This window comes from Dromiciops gliroides, chromosome 2 (genome assembly GCF_019393635.1).
Source record: "Dromiciops gliroides isolate mDroGli1 chromosome 2, mDroGli1.pri, whole genome shotgun sequence".
Classification (NCBI taxonomy): domain Eukaryota; kingdom Metazoa; phylum Chordata; class Mammalia; order Microbiotheria; family Microbiotheriidae; genus Dromiciops; species Dromiciops gliroides.
In genome coordinates this window covers 664,720,656-664,738,335 of record NC_057862.1, presented here as the reverse complement: position 1 = coordinate 664,738,335, position 17,680 = coordinate 664,720,656, and the positions used below count along the sequence as shown (strand labels likewise).

The 17,680-nt window shown below is 40.0% G+C and overlaps 1 protein-coding gene across 2 annotated transcripts in view; it reads right to left on the bottom strand.

The window, feature by feature from the left end:
- CHMP3 (charged multivesicular body protein 3) overlaps positions 1-17,680 on the bottom strand; it is a 45,590-nt gene that overhangs the window by 5,927 nt on the left and 21,983 nt on the right. For both annotated transcript variants that reach the window (XM_043983036.1, XM_043983037.1), the window contains 2 exons: positions 14,563-14,742; positions 497-618 (listed from right to left, as the gene is read on the bottom strand). In XM_043983036.1, the coding sequence (XP_043838971.1) occupies positions 497-618; positions 14,563-14,742 (302 nt within the window). The remainder of the gene's footprint in view (positions 1-496; positions 619-14,562; positions 14,743-17,680) is intronic.

Below are 17,680 nucleotides of genomic sequence, written 5' to 3'. Positions count from 1 at the left end.
TTCCTTGTGTGTAAAATGAAGGGAAGGTTGGAGTGGAGATCAGCGGCTCTCTTAAGGCACACTGTGGCAGGCTGCCTTCCCAAGGTGTATCTCAAAACTACCTATAAATCTCTGAAACCTCCACGCTGCCCAGCTTCAGGGGCTGACTCTTCTTCCCAGAATGGTGTTGGGCAGCCACCAAGCAAACAAAGAAGGAAGTCAGGAGGTGGTGGTGGAAGCAGAGAAGGAGGAGGAGCTGCAATTTTCACAATAAATACTGTACCAGAAGGAAAAACGTCTGAGAAGCGCTAGGCTGACCGGCCCCTAAGATTCCACTTGGGTCTAAGTTCATGACCCCATGACTCAAGCTTCACCTTTACATAAACCATACACCTGGGTGCGCCCTGGCACTCTTCAAGGACCTAATTCCAGGCCTTCCCTTGGAATTCGTCTGGAACTTTCCCTGCAGTCTCCAGTGTGGAGGGTCACCCCGAGGTTCGGTAACCAAGCCGCTCACCTTCATCATCTCTTTGGACAGGTCCCTCATGGTTGCCTGGATCTCTGGGATCTTGACCAGGCTTTGCATGGCCCTCATCACTTCTGTGCTCTTCTGCAAGGAGCCCGCCACTCGAAGGACAGCTGGAAGGGGAAAATGTTTTCGCCGTGAGTGCCACAGTACACTCTGCCAAGGGACTCTTAACCACACTAATGGAAAGCCAAAGTCGCTTCCTGGATCAGAGTTCCCTGCTGGCTGCGTCCCAGAGCCCCTTCCAGGGACAGTGGGGGTAGGAGTAGCTGTCTTCTTCATGGATGCTGTTCCTGCGTGACAGCATCTCTCCTAGGGAGCACTTTCCTCTCTTTCTGCACTGAGGAGAATCAGGAGAGAAAAATGTCATGCAAACCCAAGGAGAAGGTGACCATGCCAGAGGGTGCAGAGAGGCCAAGAAGGCTGGAGACTAAGAAAAAGGCCACTGACTATGGTAAGTAAAAGACTTTTGGTAACTACAAGGAGAGCAGTTGTAGCCAAATGATGATGCTGGGAACCAGACTGCCAAGTTTAGAAGCGAGGGAGAGGAAAGGAAATGAAGAGAAGAAGTTGTGAGCATTGATAAAATACGGGGTGTCTATGGTAGTAAAAAGGATGGGTTTGGGATAAAAGACGACATAATGAGATCTGTGACACTGATCGTAACTATCTAGGTCTGTTCATGTGGTAAGATGCACTGTCTTTCCCCCGCCCCAAAAAAGGGGGAGCGGGAAGGGTTGAGGCTTTGACAAGTTACTAACTAGAGTGTGGAGCCAGATTCTTAGGGGCCTTGCCAAAACCATGTGGGGAAAGGGGAAAGCCTGAATATGCTGGATGGCAACTGAGGGTGAGCAGGTAGCTGAAATCTAAGTGCCAAGGGACACATGCCCAACTCAGAAAGAAGGAAAATGGGAAAGGGGAGAAAGGTGGTGGAATGGGGAAGGCGGTGGGTTCAGGGGAGGTGTGGCGGTGCTGGAGACAAAGCCCACGATGGATTCAGCTAGGTTTTTATCCTCAAACACTCCTTTGGGGCAGGCCACCATTTTACAGACCACTACTTTAAAGTATACTCCTATCTCAGTTTCTTCACAAAAAGGATTGAGAAGCAAAATCGCTCTCTGCCCACTACATTTAAAAATCCTTTGAAAATAAAAAGATTTACAGATTGTTATTATGACATAAAAATATATTGATATTAACATAATAGTCTGTATTGATAAAAAGAGAGGAGGGAATAGATCATAAATATAAAAAATTATTCATTAGAACAAGAAAAAAGGAAAAGAAAAAATGAAGGAAAATATTTAGGTAAATAAAGAACAATCTACTGATTATAGAGTCCTAGCAGATTTTACATAAGTCTGTTGATAGAAGCAAGAGAAGGAAGATTTGGATAAAAGAGGAGATAAGAGAAAAAGACACATAGAACTGAAGATCTATCATTAAATGTAAAAGGACATCCTTTCATAGTTATTTAGAAAAGATGGGGGAAATTGATCCTTAAAAATTTGTACTTCAAAACGTCAATAGCCTGTGATTTAATTGGTGTGGCCACTACACCCACCACTGTAGATCACAGCTTCTGGGATAGACTCAATAAATAAGTCTGAAAAAAACCTGAAGAAATAAAATAAACCCCACATAAACAACTCTTAAAAGTCAGAGTATTGAACTGGCAATCTTAATGAAATGGATATTAACAAAAATAAAAATTTCCCAGATTAACACAAGAGGAAAGAGAATATTTAAATAACCCTATTTTAGGGGGAAAAAATTGAACAAGTGATAAATGAGCTCCTTAAGGGAAAAAAAAACCCAACCCAGGACCAGAAGGATTTATAAGCAAATTCTACCAAACATTTAAAGAACAATTAACTCAATTGTGATATAAACTGTTTATAAAACTGGGTAAAGGAGTCCTAAGAAATTCCTTCTATGACACAAATATGGTTTTGCTACCTAAACCAAAGAGAACAAAAAGAAAGAAAATTACAGGCCGATTTCCCTTATGAATATCAATGCAAAAATTTAAATAAAAGAAGATTACAACAATATATCACAAAGATCATACACTCTGAACAGGTTGTATTCATATCAGAAATGCAGGGCTGGTTCGATATTAGGAAAATTGTAAGCCTGAGTATATCAATAACAAAAACAACAAAGATTATAATATTTTATCAACAGATGTAGAAAAAGGTTTTGACAAAATACAACACCCATCCCTATTTAAAAACACTAGAAAGAATAGGACTAAGTGGAGCTTTTAAAAACATATATGGGGGTGGCTAGGTGGCACAGTGGATAAAGCACCGGCCCTGGATTCAGGAGTTCCTGAGTTCAAATCCGGCCTCAGACACTTGACACTTACTAGCTGTGTGACCCTGGGCAAGTCACTTGACCCCATTGCCCCGCAAAACAAAACAAAAAACAAAAACAGAAACAAAAACCCACCCATATATATATGTGTGTATGTATGTATGTATAAAATATGTATGTGTGTATATATGTATATATTACATATACGTTATATGTAAATATCTATCTAAAGCCAAGAGCAAACATCTGTAATGGAAATAAACTATAAGCCTTCACAATAAGATCGGGGTGAGGCAATGATATCCATTATCACCATTATTATTCAATACTGTACTAGAATTGCTAGCTATAGTAATAAGACAAGAAAAAGAAACTGACGGAATAAAAATAGGCAACAAGGAAACAAAACTATCACTCTTTCCACATGATATGGTTTCAGCACCCTATACATTCAACTAAAAACTAGTCAAAACAGTGACTTTAGCAAAGTTTCAGGACATAAAGTGAATCCATACAAATCAACACCATTTCTACATATTACCAACAAAACACAGCAGAAAGAGAGAGAAAAAGAAATTCCATTTAAAATAGCTGCAGACAATATAGAATATCTGCCAAGACACACACAGGAACTATATGAACACAATTACAAAACACTCTTCACACAAATAATGATAACTGGAGAAATATTAATTGCTCAAGGGTAGGCCATGCTAATATAATAAAAATGACAATACTACTTAATTTACGTATTCAGTGTCATACCAATCAAACTACCAAAGAATTACTATTTAGAGCTAGAAAAAAGAACAAAATTCACCTTGAGGAACAAAAGAATATCAAGAGAACCAATGGAAAACAGGAAAGGGGGCTTAGGAGGACCTGATCTCAAACTATACTATAAAGCTATAATCAAAACAATTTGGTACTGGATAAAAAATATAGTGGCTGATCAATAGATCAGACTAAGTACCCAATATACAGAAGCAAATGAACACAGTAGCCTAGTGTTTCATAAACCCAAAGATCCCAGCTAATAGGCCCAAGAACTCACTATTCGACAAAAACTGCTGGGACAACTGGAAAGTAGTCTGGCAGAAACTACACAGAGACCAACATCTCACACCACATATCAAGATAAAGTTAAAATCAGTACTTGATCTAGACATGAAGGGTACTATCATAAACAAATTAGTGGAGCACGGAAGAAATTATCCATCAGATCTATGGACAGTGGAAGAGTTCATGCCCAAACAAGAATAGAGGGGTTCATGGGAGATAAAATGGATAATTTGGATTACATAAAATTGACTTTTTTTTTCATAAATAAAACCAATGCAGCCAATATTAGAAGGAAAGCAGGAATGGGGCAGCTAGGTGGCACAGTGAATAGAGCACCGGCCCTGGAGTCAGGAGTACCTGAGTTCAAAACCAGCCTCAGACACTTAACACTTACTAGCTGTGTCACCCTGAACAAGTCACTTAACCCCAATTGCTTCACTTAAAAAAAAAAAAAAAGGAAAGCAGGAGAAGGAGGTGGCAGAAATCTTTGCAGCACGTTTCTCAGATAAAGGTCTCATTTCTCAATTATATAAGGAACTGAGTCAAATTTTTAATAGGAACCATACCCCAATGTTAAATGGTTAAGAGACATGAATAGTTTTCTGAGGAGGAAATCAAAACTATTAACAGTCACATAAAAATGCTCTAAATCACTATTAATTTGACAAATGCAAATTAAAACAATTCTAAGTACCACCTTATACCTATCAGATTGGCAAACATGACAGAAGAGGAAAATGGAAAATACTAAAGGACACTCATGCACTGTTGCTGGAGTTCTGAACTGGCACAACCATTATGGAGAATAATCTGAAACTATGCCCCAAAAGCTATAAAATTATGTACACAGCCATACCATTAGGTTTGTATCCCAAAGATATTTTTTAAAAAATATTAGGAGCTGTTCTTTTAGCAATGGTGGCAAAAATTATGGGGATGCCTAGCAAGTGGGGAATGACTAAACAAGTTATGGCATAGGATTGTGATAGAAGACTACTGTGCTATAAGAAATGATGAAGGGGGTGGTTTCAGAAAAACATGGGAAGACTCATATGAACTGATATAAATTGAAGTGAGCAGAAGCAGAACAATTTACCCGGTAACAGCAACAATATAAAGATAGGAAAGACTTAATAACTCTCATCAGACAATGATCCACCACAATTCCAAAGGACTCATGAAAAAAAATGCCAGCCACTCGCCAGATAGAAAGCTGGTGAATCCCAAGTGCAGATCAAAGCATAATTTTCCCTTTCTTTGTTTTTGGTTTTTTTTTTTTTGTAATATGCCTAATGTGGAAATCTTCTGTATGACTTCATATGTATAATAAGTATTGTACTTCCTGCCTTCTCAATGAGTAGGAGATGAAGTAAAGGAAGAGAGAGAATATGAAATTGAAAATAAAATTTAGGGGGCAGCAAGGTGCTGCAGTGGTTAAAGCACCAGCTCTGCATTCAGGAGGACCTGAGTTCAAATCCGGCCTCAGACACTTGACACCTACTAGCTGTGTGACCCTGGGCAAGTCACTTAACCCTCATTGCCCTGCAAAAAAATAAAATAAAGTAATTTTTTTTAAAAAATCAAAATTTAAAAACAAAAAGCAAGTTCTACTATGCTACTTAACTCTTGCTCTATTCACCAGAGCCATTTAAAAGAGTTTGGTTTAACCATATACATAAAGAAAAAAACTGTAAGAAGAATGCTTATTGTCCAAATCATGGTATATAATTAGATGGACAACCTATTCATTCATTGGGCTAAATATCTTGGATAAACACTGTAAATGGTGAATGCATTGAACTGAACTGGAGAAAGAGAGCTAACTGTATTGCCTTTAAGAAATTACAAAGTTCCTTATGTCCAAAGGGCTATAAAACTGTGCATACCCTTTGACCTAGTAATACCACTGCTAGGTCTGTATCCCAAAGAGATCATAAAAAAGGGAAAAGGACCCACATGTACAAAAATATTTATAGAAGCTCTCTTTGTGGTGGCAAAAAATTGGAAATCAAAGGGCTGCCCATCAAAGGGATGCTGTACAAGCTGTGGTATATGAATGTAATGGAATCCTATTGTGCTGTAAGAAATGCAGAAATTATAAAGTTCCTTTAATGACTGCAACCTTCTCCATGAAAGAGAGGCCCATCATTTCTACTACTAAGAGTGCAAACAGCAACAAGAGCGCCAGCATTTCTTTAAATGGCTGGAGTCACGGAACAACAATATAGTCCCTGAAGAATTAAATATGAGGACCACTCAAGAGGGCAACAGAAAGGTATATAGTGGACAGAAATACACTGTGAGATATTACAAACAAAAAACTAAGAAGGAAACCTGAGTCAAGGATGTCATCAGAAGATGATCAAAAAAGAAGGTGGACTGGGCTCCATGTGATGTGAAGAGAAACTGAGACACGTTTCCAGTCCTTTGGCTGGGCTCTCTATGACAGACAAGTCACCAAGAGGAGCAGACAGGTTGTGATTTGCATTGACCAAGACAACACAGATACTGATGAGCTCAGAGATCTAGCTGAGCATTTGATAGTTAAAATCCCACAAATCTGGTTTTCAGGCAAACTTTTTTGTCCATGTCACTCATACCATATACTTCCAAGGCTGATTTTCTGAACCCAAGTTTATGAACTTATATTAATTCTTAGTGACTTCTATCTTATTAGATTCAGGCCAGTGCTTTCAGCCTGTCACGTTCTTTAAAGATCCCACTCTGGGATGCAATCTTTTAGCTTAGCCTCTTAGCTTCATAGCATTTGAAAATTGTCCAAGAATGACTCTGGAGACCCACATCCAAATTCTGTCTCAGATAGTCAGGTAAAAATGAGATGTATACAGCACTTTGCGAAACTTAAAGTGCTATATAAATGCTAGCTAATGGTTTTATTATTATTACTTACTAGCTGTGTCATCAGGGGCAAATCATTTAATCACTCAGTGCCTCAGTTTCCTCATCTGTAAAAGAGAGAACATAGGTTTGGTCTCTTGGTAAGCCGAGCAATAGAAAAAAAGAAGGAAAGGCCCTATCTAAACATCTGACTCAAATACTTTTGTAGATGTGTCAGAAAAATACCAGAAGCCCAAGTTTGCGTTTCCTTATCCAGACTGTCCTTCATTTAAATTCTACTATAATGTAATTCAGCCAAACTAAAAAACTCCTATAAATAGTTGTGTCCCAATACACTCTGCTGTTAGCTGACTTAAACCACTAAAGAAACATTAACATAATGAGCATGTCTACAAACCCATCATTGAGTTTGGGACAAAGGGGAAATGTTCTCTATGGTCTAAACCAAAAAGGAAACAGAAACTAGACAAGAGATTCTCTCATTTGGAACAGAAAAACAATCATATGCACATACACAACCAAAACAGATATTCTAGAGCTAATATAAGTTAGGAACGACTGGCTACAAAAATCAGCCATCTGGACCAAATTGGTCAAAGAAATCACAAACTTCTCCCGTGTCCTCAAAACAACCCTGCCAACTTCAGATTAATAAAGGCAGAGATGCTAAATGCTGGTACATTTATTTTATTAATGCTGTATTGTTTTTCTCTTTTGGTATCAGTCTTGAATATAATATACAACGTACTAAAGCAATTTACATTTTATTTACTATTTCAACGGATCTGTGATCTTACTGATGTGGGTGTAACTCTCTCTTTCTTGACTTTCCATGGTCCACTCATAGAGCATGCAGGTAGTTCGCTGTTTGTTTCTACTTATCACTTTTTGGCCAACTTAATTCCTTTTTCCGTCATCTCTTTGTCTTTCTAATAATATCCTTAACATTGCTTCCCCTACAGAGTTCTCTATTAATAACCTGTTGTGGCCCACCCATGCCCATGATGAGTCTCTCCATTGCCTATTGGGTGACCCAAGAAAGACTTTAACCTTTGGAGGCTGTGGTGTTCCACAACTTGAAGCAACAACAACAACAACAACAACAAAAAGGCCGTTGTTTCAGGGAAAAACTCAGGAGTAATTCAAGCCAATGTAAGTTTCCCCAGGGACACACCAGCCAACACACACACTGATGAAGGAGTACTGTAGACTGCCCGTGCGACTGTCTATCACAGTCTGTACAACAGCTGTTCTTCATCTGCCTGGCTTTTCCTGTGTGGACAGTCGGGCCAAACTCCAATCAGTGGTCACAGGTTTTACTTAGCAATGTCCCAGGGCTTAATATAATGTCATCTACAAAAAGAAGTGCATGAAGGACCTTACCGTCTAGACAGAATTTCTCTTCCATTTGGACTCTGTGCTAGGCAGCCAACACCTATCTGGTTCCTTGGTAGCTATTAATAAGCAGTGTCTCATCACATCTTTTAAGAAATCATGCCTTTACCTATATATGAGTGACTCCTTGTTAAAGAGAGCCTTTAAGGCACTATTTTCCTCTAGTCAATCAAATATTTCTTATAGTCAATAAACAATAAAGTATGATTATGAATTTTTACCCTTTTCAGTCAGTTATGGGAATGTGGTCTGTGGTAGAATCTCTCGTAAGAGACTCTCTATTCTCTCCTGATACCCTAAAAAAGGACAGGTTTGCACAACTAGGTCTATCCCCCAAAGAGATAAAAGAAAAATGAAAAAGGACCCATATGTACAAAAATATTTACAGCAGCTGTTTTTGTGGTGGGGGCAAAAAATTAAAGAACAAAAGGATGCTCAACCGTTGGGGCACAATTGAAGAATCTGTGGCATATGAATACAATGGAATACTGCTGTGCTCTAAGAAATGATGAAGGGGGTAAACCAGGTAATACTTATATGAACTGATGAAAAGTGAAGTGAGCAGCATGTACACAGTAACTGCAACATTATAAAGACCTGTGAAAGACAGTAATTCTGATCCATAACAATAATCCATCAATACCAATGGCTCGCTCTCTTTTACCTCTATACATCTCACTTGGTGATTACATCTGTTCCTATTGGTTCAATTGTCATCTCGGCAGATAATCTGCAGATCCATTCATCTAGCTTTCATCTCCCTGCTGTCCTCAGTCTCTACCTGCCTACTGTACATCTCATACTCATTATCCTTCCCTAGCCCCAACTTCCCTATTTACTTTTTTTTAATTAAACATTATTTTTTCAATTATCAAGCATTTTTTTTTCTCCTTCCCACCTCCTCACTCCACTGGGAAAAGAAAAAAAACTGCAAACAAATACGCAGGATGAGATCAAGCAAATTCCATCTTGTCCATGTTCAAAACTGTTTTGTTCGGCACATGTGTCAGTTCACCTTTCTGTCAGGAGGCTCCCCATTATGGCCTAGGCTCAGGCTAAGCATCCTCCTCAGCTCCTCGTTCAGCTCGCCCAAGCCCAGCTCCGACTTGTTGCCAGGTCTCCAATGGCTGCCGCCTAAGGGCGGGCCCTCAGCACCTGACATTGCTGGACTATTCCTCAATGGGGCCTTCGTGGAGTGTTGGTCTGTAAAAGGAGAGGGGTGAGCCAGATGCCCCCTAAGTCCAGGCCTGTCCAAGAGTTAAAGGCTTACTCCACCTAAAGCTAACCTTTGGACTGTGGGCCAACTTCAGCCATTTGGTGATGAAGCAAAGATGAGTCAGGCCCCCAAAGATCTGATCACCAGATGCCCAACCCAATCTCCCTTCCATCCCAGGGTTCCAGAGAGAACAAACTAATAACACTCTTCATCAGCACAAGATTTTTGAGGGCAGACTTCCATTCAAATGGTCTTACACCCCCATCTTAGGTCTAGCAGATTCCCACCTCCCCCTCCCCTAATCCTTGTGATATTTATATAAACGGCCGCCCAGGCGAAAAACCACCTTCCTAATTTCTCACGGGGGGAGGGGGGGGGCCCCCGGCCCTGGAGCCAGGACGATCTGGATTTAAATGCTGCTTCAGACACACTGTGTGACCCTGGGCAAGTCACTTCACCTTATTTGTCTCAGTTTTTTCATCTGTCAAATGAGCTGGAGAAGGAACTGGCAAACTACTCTAGTATCTCTGCCAAGAAAAAACCCCCAATGGCCTCATGAAGAGTCAGACACGAGTGAAACAACACTCTCTTACACCAAGATTCCTGGAGTGCTATCGAGCTCTGCCCTTCCACTATGCCTTCTACTGTTAGCAACCTTTGCTTTGTCTCAGACCTTTTCCTCTCATACATGTTCCATCTTGTACTCCCAGAAATCTGGCTGAGTGGATAAAACACAGGACTTCAAATCAGGAAGACTTGAGTTTGAAATCTGCCTCAGACATTTATTAGCTAGGTGACCTTAGGCAAGTCACTTGAATCCTTGTACCTCAGTTTCCTCATCTATAAGATGAATAATAATAGCACTTATCTCACAGGATCATTGTGAGGATCAAATAAGTTAACACACATAAAATGTCACATAAATGTTAGCTATTATTATTATTATACCTCAACAAGCATTTATTAAGAGTTTATTGGGGGCAGCTAGGTGGCGCAGTGGATAAAGCACTGGCCCTGGATTCAGGAGGACCTGAGTTCAAATTCAGCCTCAGACCCTTGACACTTACTAGCTGTGTGACCCTGGGCAAGCCCTGCCAAAAAAAAAAAAAAAAAGAGTTTACTATGTGCCAGGATGCATGAAGTGCTGGGAATACAAATACAAGTAAAAACAATGACTTTGATCCATCAATGCCTCTACTAGGCCTATACTACCAAAAGATCAAAAAAGAGGAAAAAAATCCATATATACAAAATTACTTTTGTCAGTTCTTTTTGTAGTGGCAAAGAACAGGAATCTAAGGGGGTGCCCAAAAATTAGGAAAAAGCTGAGAAAATTATGGTATATGTCATACTACATTACTGTGCCACAAGAAATGGTGAAAGAGATGGGTGCAGGGAATCCTGGGAAGCCCTATACCTCTCCCTGGTAGAGCATGAAATGGGCAGACCAGAAAAACAATTTATAATAATGACAACACTTTTAAAGACTGGAGAACAATGACCAACCACAACTCCAGAGACTGATTATGAAGCCTGCTATCCATCTCTTGACATAGAGGAAATGGGTTCAAGATGCATCACAAGAAATTAAATTTCAGATGTGAACAATGTGGGTATTTGTTTTGCTTGACTATACATAGCTGTGATGAGGCTTTTGTTTCTTTTTTTCTTTTAAGTTGATGGGTGGGGCAGGATGAAAGGAAAATAAATGCTTATTAATTGAAAACCAAAATTAACTAGGAATGCTTGTCCTTCAAAAACATGAACAAAAATTTAAAAGGGGTGGAGCCAAGATGGTGGAGGAGAGGCTGTGACTCCTATAAGCTCCAGATAAACCCGTCCACTCACTCCCAAATAATGCGGTAAAAAAAACAAAACAAAACAAAAACCTAGAGCAGACTAACGCACATAAGAAAAGAGTGAGACTATTTTTCAACAAAAGAGGGGAACTGCAATGACCTACTGATCAGGCACAACAGCTCAGCGAGCCGTCTGGACCCCGCCAGGAACAGAAAGTGCTTCCAGTGCCCGTCAGAGTCTTCAGCACTAGCAGTCTCTGCTGGAGTTGGGGAGAAGCGCCCTGGGTCTGAACCAGTGGGCTGAATTGAGTGGTGGTGGCCCAGTGGGGAAGGGGCACAGGCACACCAAGCTTCCAACCATAGAGAATCAGAGTTCAATCAGACTTCTTTTCCCGGATCAAAGAGAAAGCAGCCATGGTTACTCACAGGCCAGGCAGGCTAAGAAGAAGCCCAATCACCCCCTGGGCCACGCTATAGCTTGAACAGTGTGTCCTGAAAGCAGCACTACACTTTAAGAAGGAGTTAAAAGCCAAGAAATAGCCGGCCAAGATGAGTAAGCAGAGAAAACAGAAGACCATCAAAAACTTTTTTTCAGGAAAGGCAGACCACAATACACCCTTAGAAGAAGAAGATAATAACAGGGTCAAAGCTCCAACATTCAAAGCTTCCAAGAAAAATATGAATTTGTCTCAGGCCTTGGAAGCTTTCAAAACGAACTTTGAAGAGAAAATAGGAGAGATAGAAGGAAGATTTAGAGAGATAGAGGAAAGAATGGAAAGAGAAATGAGAGTGATGCAGGAGAGTCATGAGAAAAAAGTCAACAATTTGAAAAGCCAAATGAGAAAAGAAATAGAAAAGCTCTCTCAAGAAAATAACTGCCTAAGAATTAGGATCGAACAAATGGAAGCCAGTGACCTTATGAGAAATCAAGACACAGTAAAGCAAATCCAACTGAATAAAAAAATAGAGGGCGATATGAAATATCTCCTTGGAAAAGCAGCTGACCTGGAAAACAGATCCAGGAGAGCTAATTTGAAAATCCTTGCAATACCTGAAAACCATGACCAAAATAAGAGCTTAGACACCATCTTCCAAGAGATTGTGAGGGAAAATTGCACTGATATTCTAGAAGCAGAAGCTAAAATAGAAATTTAAAGAATCCACTGATCACCTCCTGAAAGAGATCCCTAAAGGAAAACCTCCAGGAACATCATAGCCAAATTCCAGAACTCCCAGGTCAAGGAGAAAATACTGCAAGCAGCTAGAAAAAAGGAATTCATATACTGTGGAGCTCCAATAAGTCTAAAACAGGATCCAGCAGCATCTACATTAAAGGACCGGAGGGCATGGAATATGATATTCCAGAGGGCAAAGGAACTGGGACTACAGCCAAGAATCATGTACCCAGCAAAACTGAGTATACTCTTTCAGAGGAAAAAGTGGGATTTCAATAAAAAAAGAGGACTTTCAGGCATTTGTGATGAAAAGACCTAAATTGAATAGAAAACTTAACTTTCAGGGGCAGCTGGTGGCGCAGTGGTTAGCACACCAGCCCTGGATTCAGGAGGACCTGAGTTCAAATCTGGCCTCAGACACTTAACACTTACTAGCTGTGTGACCCTGGGCAAGTCACTTAACCCCAAATGCCTCACCAAAAAAAGAAAAAAAAAAAGAAAGAAAAAAAATTTGACTTTCAAATACAAGACCCTGAAGAAACATAAAAAGGTAAACAGGAAAAAGACTTCATGAGGGATATTAGAAGATCAAACTGTTTACATTCCTACATGGGAAGATAATACTTTGAACTCATAAGAACTTTCTCAGTAAGGAATTCACAGAAGGCACAAGTCTGAACTGAATATGAAGGGATGATATCTGTAATGCATTTATGTTTTGTTTCTTTGTGGGGCAGACAGGGTGGGGTGTCTTATGTCTGGGGCTGGATTGGCTTGGGGCCTCCTGGGTCCAGGGCTGATGCTTTGTTCACTGCGCCACCTAACTAATCCATGATGACATCATTAAAATAGGGTTGAGGTGTAGGAGGAATAATCTGGGAGAGGGAGAAGGGGAGAGATGGTCTGGGGAGAGGTATTTCACATGAAGGAAACAAGAAAAAAGCTTATGGAGGAGAGAAGAGGGGGAAGGAGTTGGGGAGTGAGTGAACCTTACTATCATCAGAATTGGCTCAAAGAAGGACTAACATACATACTCAAGTAGGTATAGTAATATATTTTTGCCCTGAGGGAGGGGAGGGAGAAAAGGGGAAGGGGGGAAGAAGGGAAGGAGGAAAGGGCAGATTGGGGGAGAAAGTAGTAAAAAGCAAAACACTTTCAAGGAAGATGAAGATGTTCTGCATTACTGCACCAGTATGACATATTGAATTGCTTGATCTCACAGGGAGGGTTGAGGAGGGAAGGAGGAAGAAAAATTTAGAACACAGAATTAGCTCAGGAACCTTGATCTCAGTGAAGTGGGCTCATGGAGGGAATAGCATCCATACCCAATTGGGAGGAACAATGTATTTGACTGTGCAGGAAAGTAGGAGGGGAGGAGGATAAGGAAGGAAGGGTGAAAAAAGGGAGGCAGAGCGAGGGAGAGGATAGTCAGAAGTAAGGCACCTCTGAGGAGGAACAGGTAAAAAGAAGATAGAGTAAATGTCATGGGAAGGGAGTGGGATGGAGGGAAATAGTTATGATGATTGATTATAATGGCAAACCACATGGTACCTACTTTGCTGGGCTTTTATGAAGAAAATTCTCTGTCAAGCTTAAGGTACTATATGCAGGTTATGATGAACAGAATACTATCAGAAAAACCTGGAGAGACCTACATGAGCTGAAGCAGAGTGAAATGTACTGTATACAAAATAACAGCAATAGTGGGGGATGATCTGCTGGGAAGCATGTGGTTATTTTCAGCAAGTCAATGATCCAATATAACCCTGAAGGACTTATGAAGATTGCAGCCCATCTGCAGAGAAAGAACTGATAGTACCTGAAAACAGATGGAAACACATTAAAAAATTTTTTTCTTTTCCTCTTTGACAATTTCTTAATCTGAAGTTTTGGGTTTTTTTACTGTTTTCTCTCACAACTAGCTAATGTGGGAATTTTTCCATGACAACTCATGTATAACTTGTTTTGAATAGCTTGAGTTCTTGTAGGTGGGGGGTGGGAATGGAGCGGGGAAGAGAAGTTAGAACACAAAGTTTTTTAAAAATTGATGTTAAAATTTTGTTTTTACATATATTTTGGAAAATAAAATTCTATTAAAAAAAAATTAAAGCCTCCCAAAGCACCATCCACCAAGAGAAAAGAAATATAACCCACCCCTGAGAATTCCAGTAGGAGTCCAAGGGCCCTGCCTCCCAGCAAAAGGATTGGTGCCCTGGGCGTGGTGGTTCTTACCCAGTTGGTTCTTCATGCCCATGAGGACAGAATTCATGTGTGCCTTGGATGCGTACAGTTTGCTCACGGCCTTCCTCGATCTGATCATCTCCTTGGCTAGGATCACACAGACGTCCTTCTGGCCCTTTTTGGCAGCATCCTTCACAGACCGCTTCACTTTTTCTTCTTCCCTCTGGATATCTGGATTTTGAACAAGACAGAAACACCAGAATCAGACAGAGGCTGACTACAGAGTATACAGCTGACACTAAAAGCCATAATTTCTTATGGTGGTTTTTATTTTCAGAATCAATACATAAATTTACAGAAAAGAATAAATGAAATAGAGTCCATACCATATCATAAAAGGTATAAAGTTTTATTTTTTCTAATTCTATCATTAGCCTCTGATGATTTTCAGACATGCCTTGGTGTGGCCTACAGCAATGGTTTTGATACCAATTCCAAAGAATATAAAAACTATGAAAATCCCCAAACTATAAATTCCTAGTACTCTGAATTGGAAGACACTGCAAAGTTAGTAAAGTGTGAGTTTCCATGCTTTATAGTGATGCTTCATGTATTTCTACCTTTCTCCCTTTCAAAATGCTAGGCAATCTGAGCTTCCCACGTTCCCAGGCGTTTAGGTCTCAAGTAGACACCTGGTTCCAATCTGAGTCTAAATGAATCTCCAAGATAACACAACAGGGAAACCTTCCTAAAGCATGAGGCTCCTCATCATCCTGGATGCCTGCTCTGGATACTCTTGAGCTCAGATCATTGTCCTTCTCACCCTGCAGCACCCAGAATGAATCCCAACACTCCAAATATAACCTGACCAATACAAAAGTCATCTGGCCCAAGCCTACAATTTTACAGACAAGAACATGGATCAGGACATGAACCCAGGTCTTCTGACTTCAAGTTCAATGACATTTCTGGAGGAAACAACATCTGGTCATATCTGAGTACCAGGGACAGTTTATGTGAGGGCCTGTATCTATTCTAATTTCTAGCATTTTTATAAGCACTTTAAAGTTTACAAAGCACATTACATTATCTCTTTTGATCCTGACTTGAGGATCTCATTTGAAGATGCTATTATCACCCTCCTTTTACAGATGAGGAAACTGAGGCAAAGAGGGGTTAAGTGACTTACCCAGAGTCACACAACCGGTAACTGCACCTAAGGCAGGATTCAAATTCAGTTCGTAAGGACTCCAAGGACTGTACTCTCCCCACTGCACCACCTTGCCATCCTAGTCTCTTACCAAGAATATGGTAGCTAAGTCACTGAGAGACCTCAAAAGTCTTCAGTTTAGAGCCCTATCTGTGCACCTATACTTTTTACTGAAGGAGGCAGCATTTAAAATGGATCTTAATGAATCTGATTACATAAAGTTCTGCTTTACAAAAACAGGATAACCAAGATAAAAAAATCTATTAGAAAAGTATCTGTTCAAATATAATAAATAAAAACTGTAGTAAAAATTATTTGTGGTAAAGATTAATATTCCCGGTTTTAGCTAACTCATTTGGGAGGGGCCACACCTGGCCCACCCCGAGGTTATGTAGGCTACTGAGCTCAGAAAGGCAGCTTTTGAAAGACCTCCCCTTTTGGGGGAGAAGAGATTGAACGCTTGCTGAAAGGAGGCAAGCTGCTTCTTGAAGGGTAGGTGTCTTCCGGAATTCGGTCTTTTTCCTTCTGGGCCCTTGTGCTGGTGGCGCATGTTCATGCTCTGTCTCGGGCGACCGATGTTCTGGCGGCACATGTTCATGTTCTCGGTGTGGCGACTGCGGTCCAGGTGACATGCGAGCAACCTTAGACTAGCGGGCTGTTCAGGTGTTTGGTGAGTTTAATTAGGAAAAACCCTAATAGGCTAAGTTTAGAGTTAAGAGCATTTCTCTGTATTTCTATTTTCCTATTTCCTTATCTTTGATTTTTATTAGTTTCACCTTTGTTGTTTAATTAATTCCCAAGTAGTAAAATCTGATCCTTTTGTCAACTAAAGCTTAGAGGCTCCTTTCTTACTGGCCTGGGAGAAATATCTAAAAAGGGCAGTTCAGAGGGGAGGGTTAAACCTAAAAGGTCCCTCATATTTCCGGGACCCCAATATTAAGGCGAGTCACCCAAACAACACTCCATATATCAAATTTTGGCCCTCACGAACTTAAAATAGCTAAAATTTGCCTCTATTCATTGGATAAACGGCCAAAGGACAAAGCCAATTTGCAATAGCAGACTCACTAATGGATTAAATAACTTTAAAAAAAATCAACCTCATTAGGCATCAGAAATGAAAATTAAAACAACTCTAATGCAGTACATGTCATACCAGCCAAACTGGCAAAAATAACTAAGTGAAAGACTCAATTATAATGAAAATGTGGAGAAAAAGATGTATCCAAATGCTGAAGGAAGAAATGCAAGTCGATAAAGAGTATTTCTGGAGGACAATCAGATAACATACACTGAGTCATATGAGTTATAAAAATGACCACACCTATCACTGACCTGATCCATACATTACTGGGAATACACCAAGGCATTTTAAAGTCTTGTAAAGGGAAAAAAGATATCCATTCAAAAATATATTAAAGAGCAACATTTGTCATTGCAAAAAATTGCAAAAAACCCAAAACCATGAATGAGTCAGAGTTGCTGAATGGCTGAAATAACTATGATATGTCAATGTAAGATAATACAGCACCACCAAAAATGATAAATGAAGGATATCAAGGCATTTTAAAAGACATATGAAATAATGAGAAACAAAGTAAAACAATACACAAAATAAATACATAGATTACTTTAAGGAGCAATAAGGGTGTGGAGAAGTAGGAGAGTGAATATGTTTGTTTGGCTCAGGGAAACTCATCCCCAACCACTGAAAACAAAACACCAAGTATGTGATGCACTGATGTTGAGTTAGCAGCATCTAATCTATCACCTTGACAGAGGAGAGATGATCCCTTGGTACATAGGAGATATTATACAGTATCCAGTAACGTACCAAATCTTTGTCTTGCCAAATATGTGTTCATACAAAGGAAGAAAAGAGGTTGTTATCAAATTATTTTTCTGGTGTACTTTAAAGAGATTTGGCTATTCATGGAGAAAATATAATATGGGAAGGCT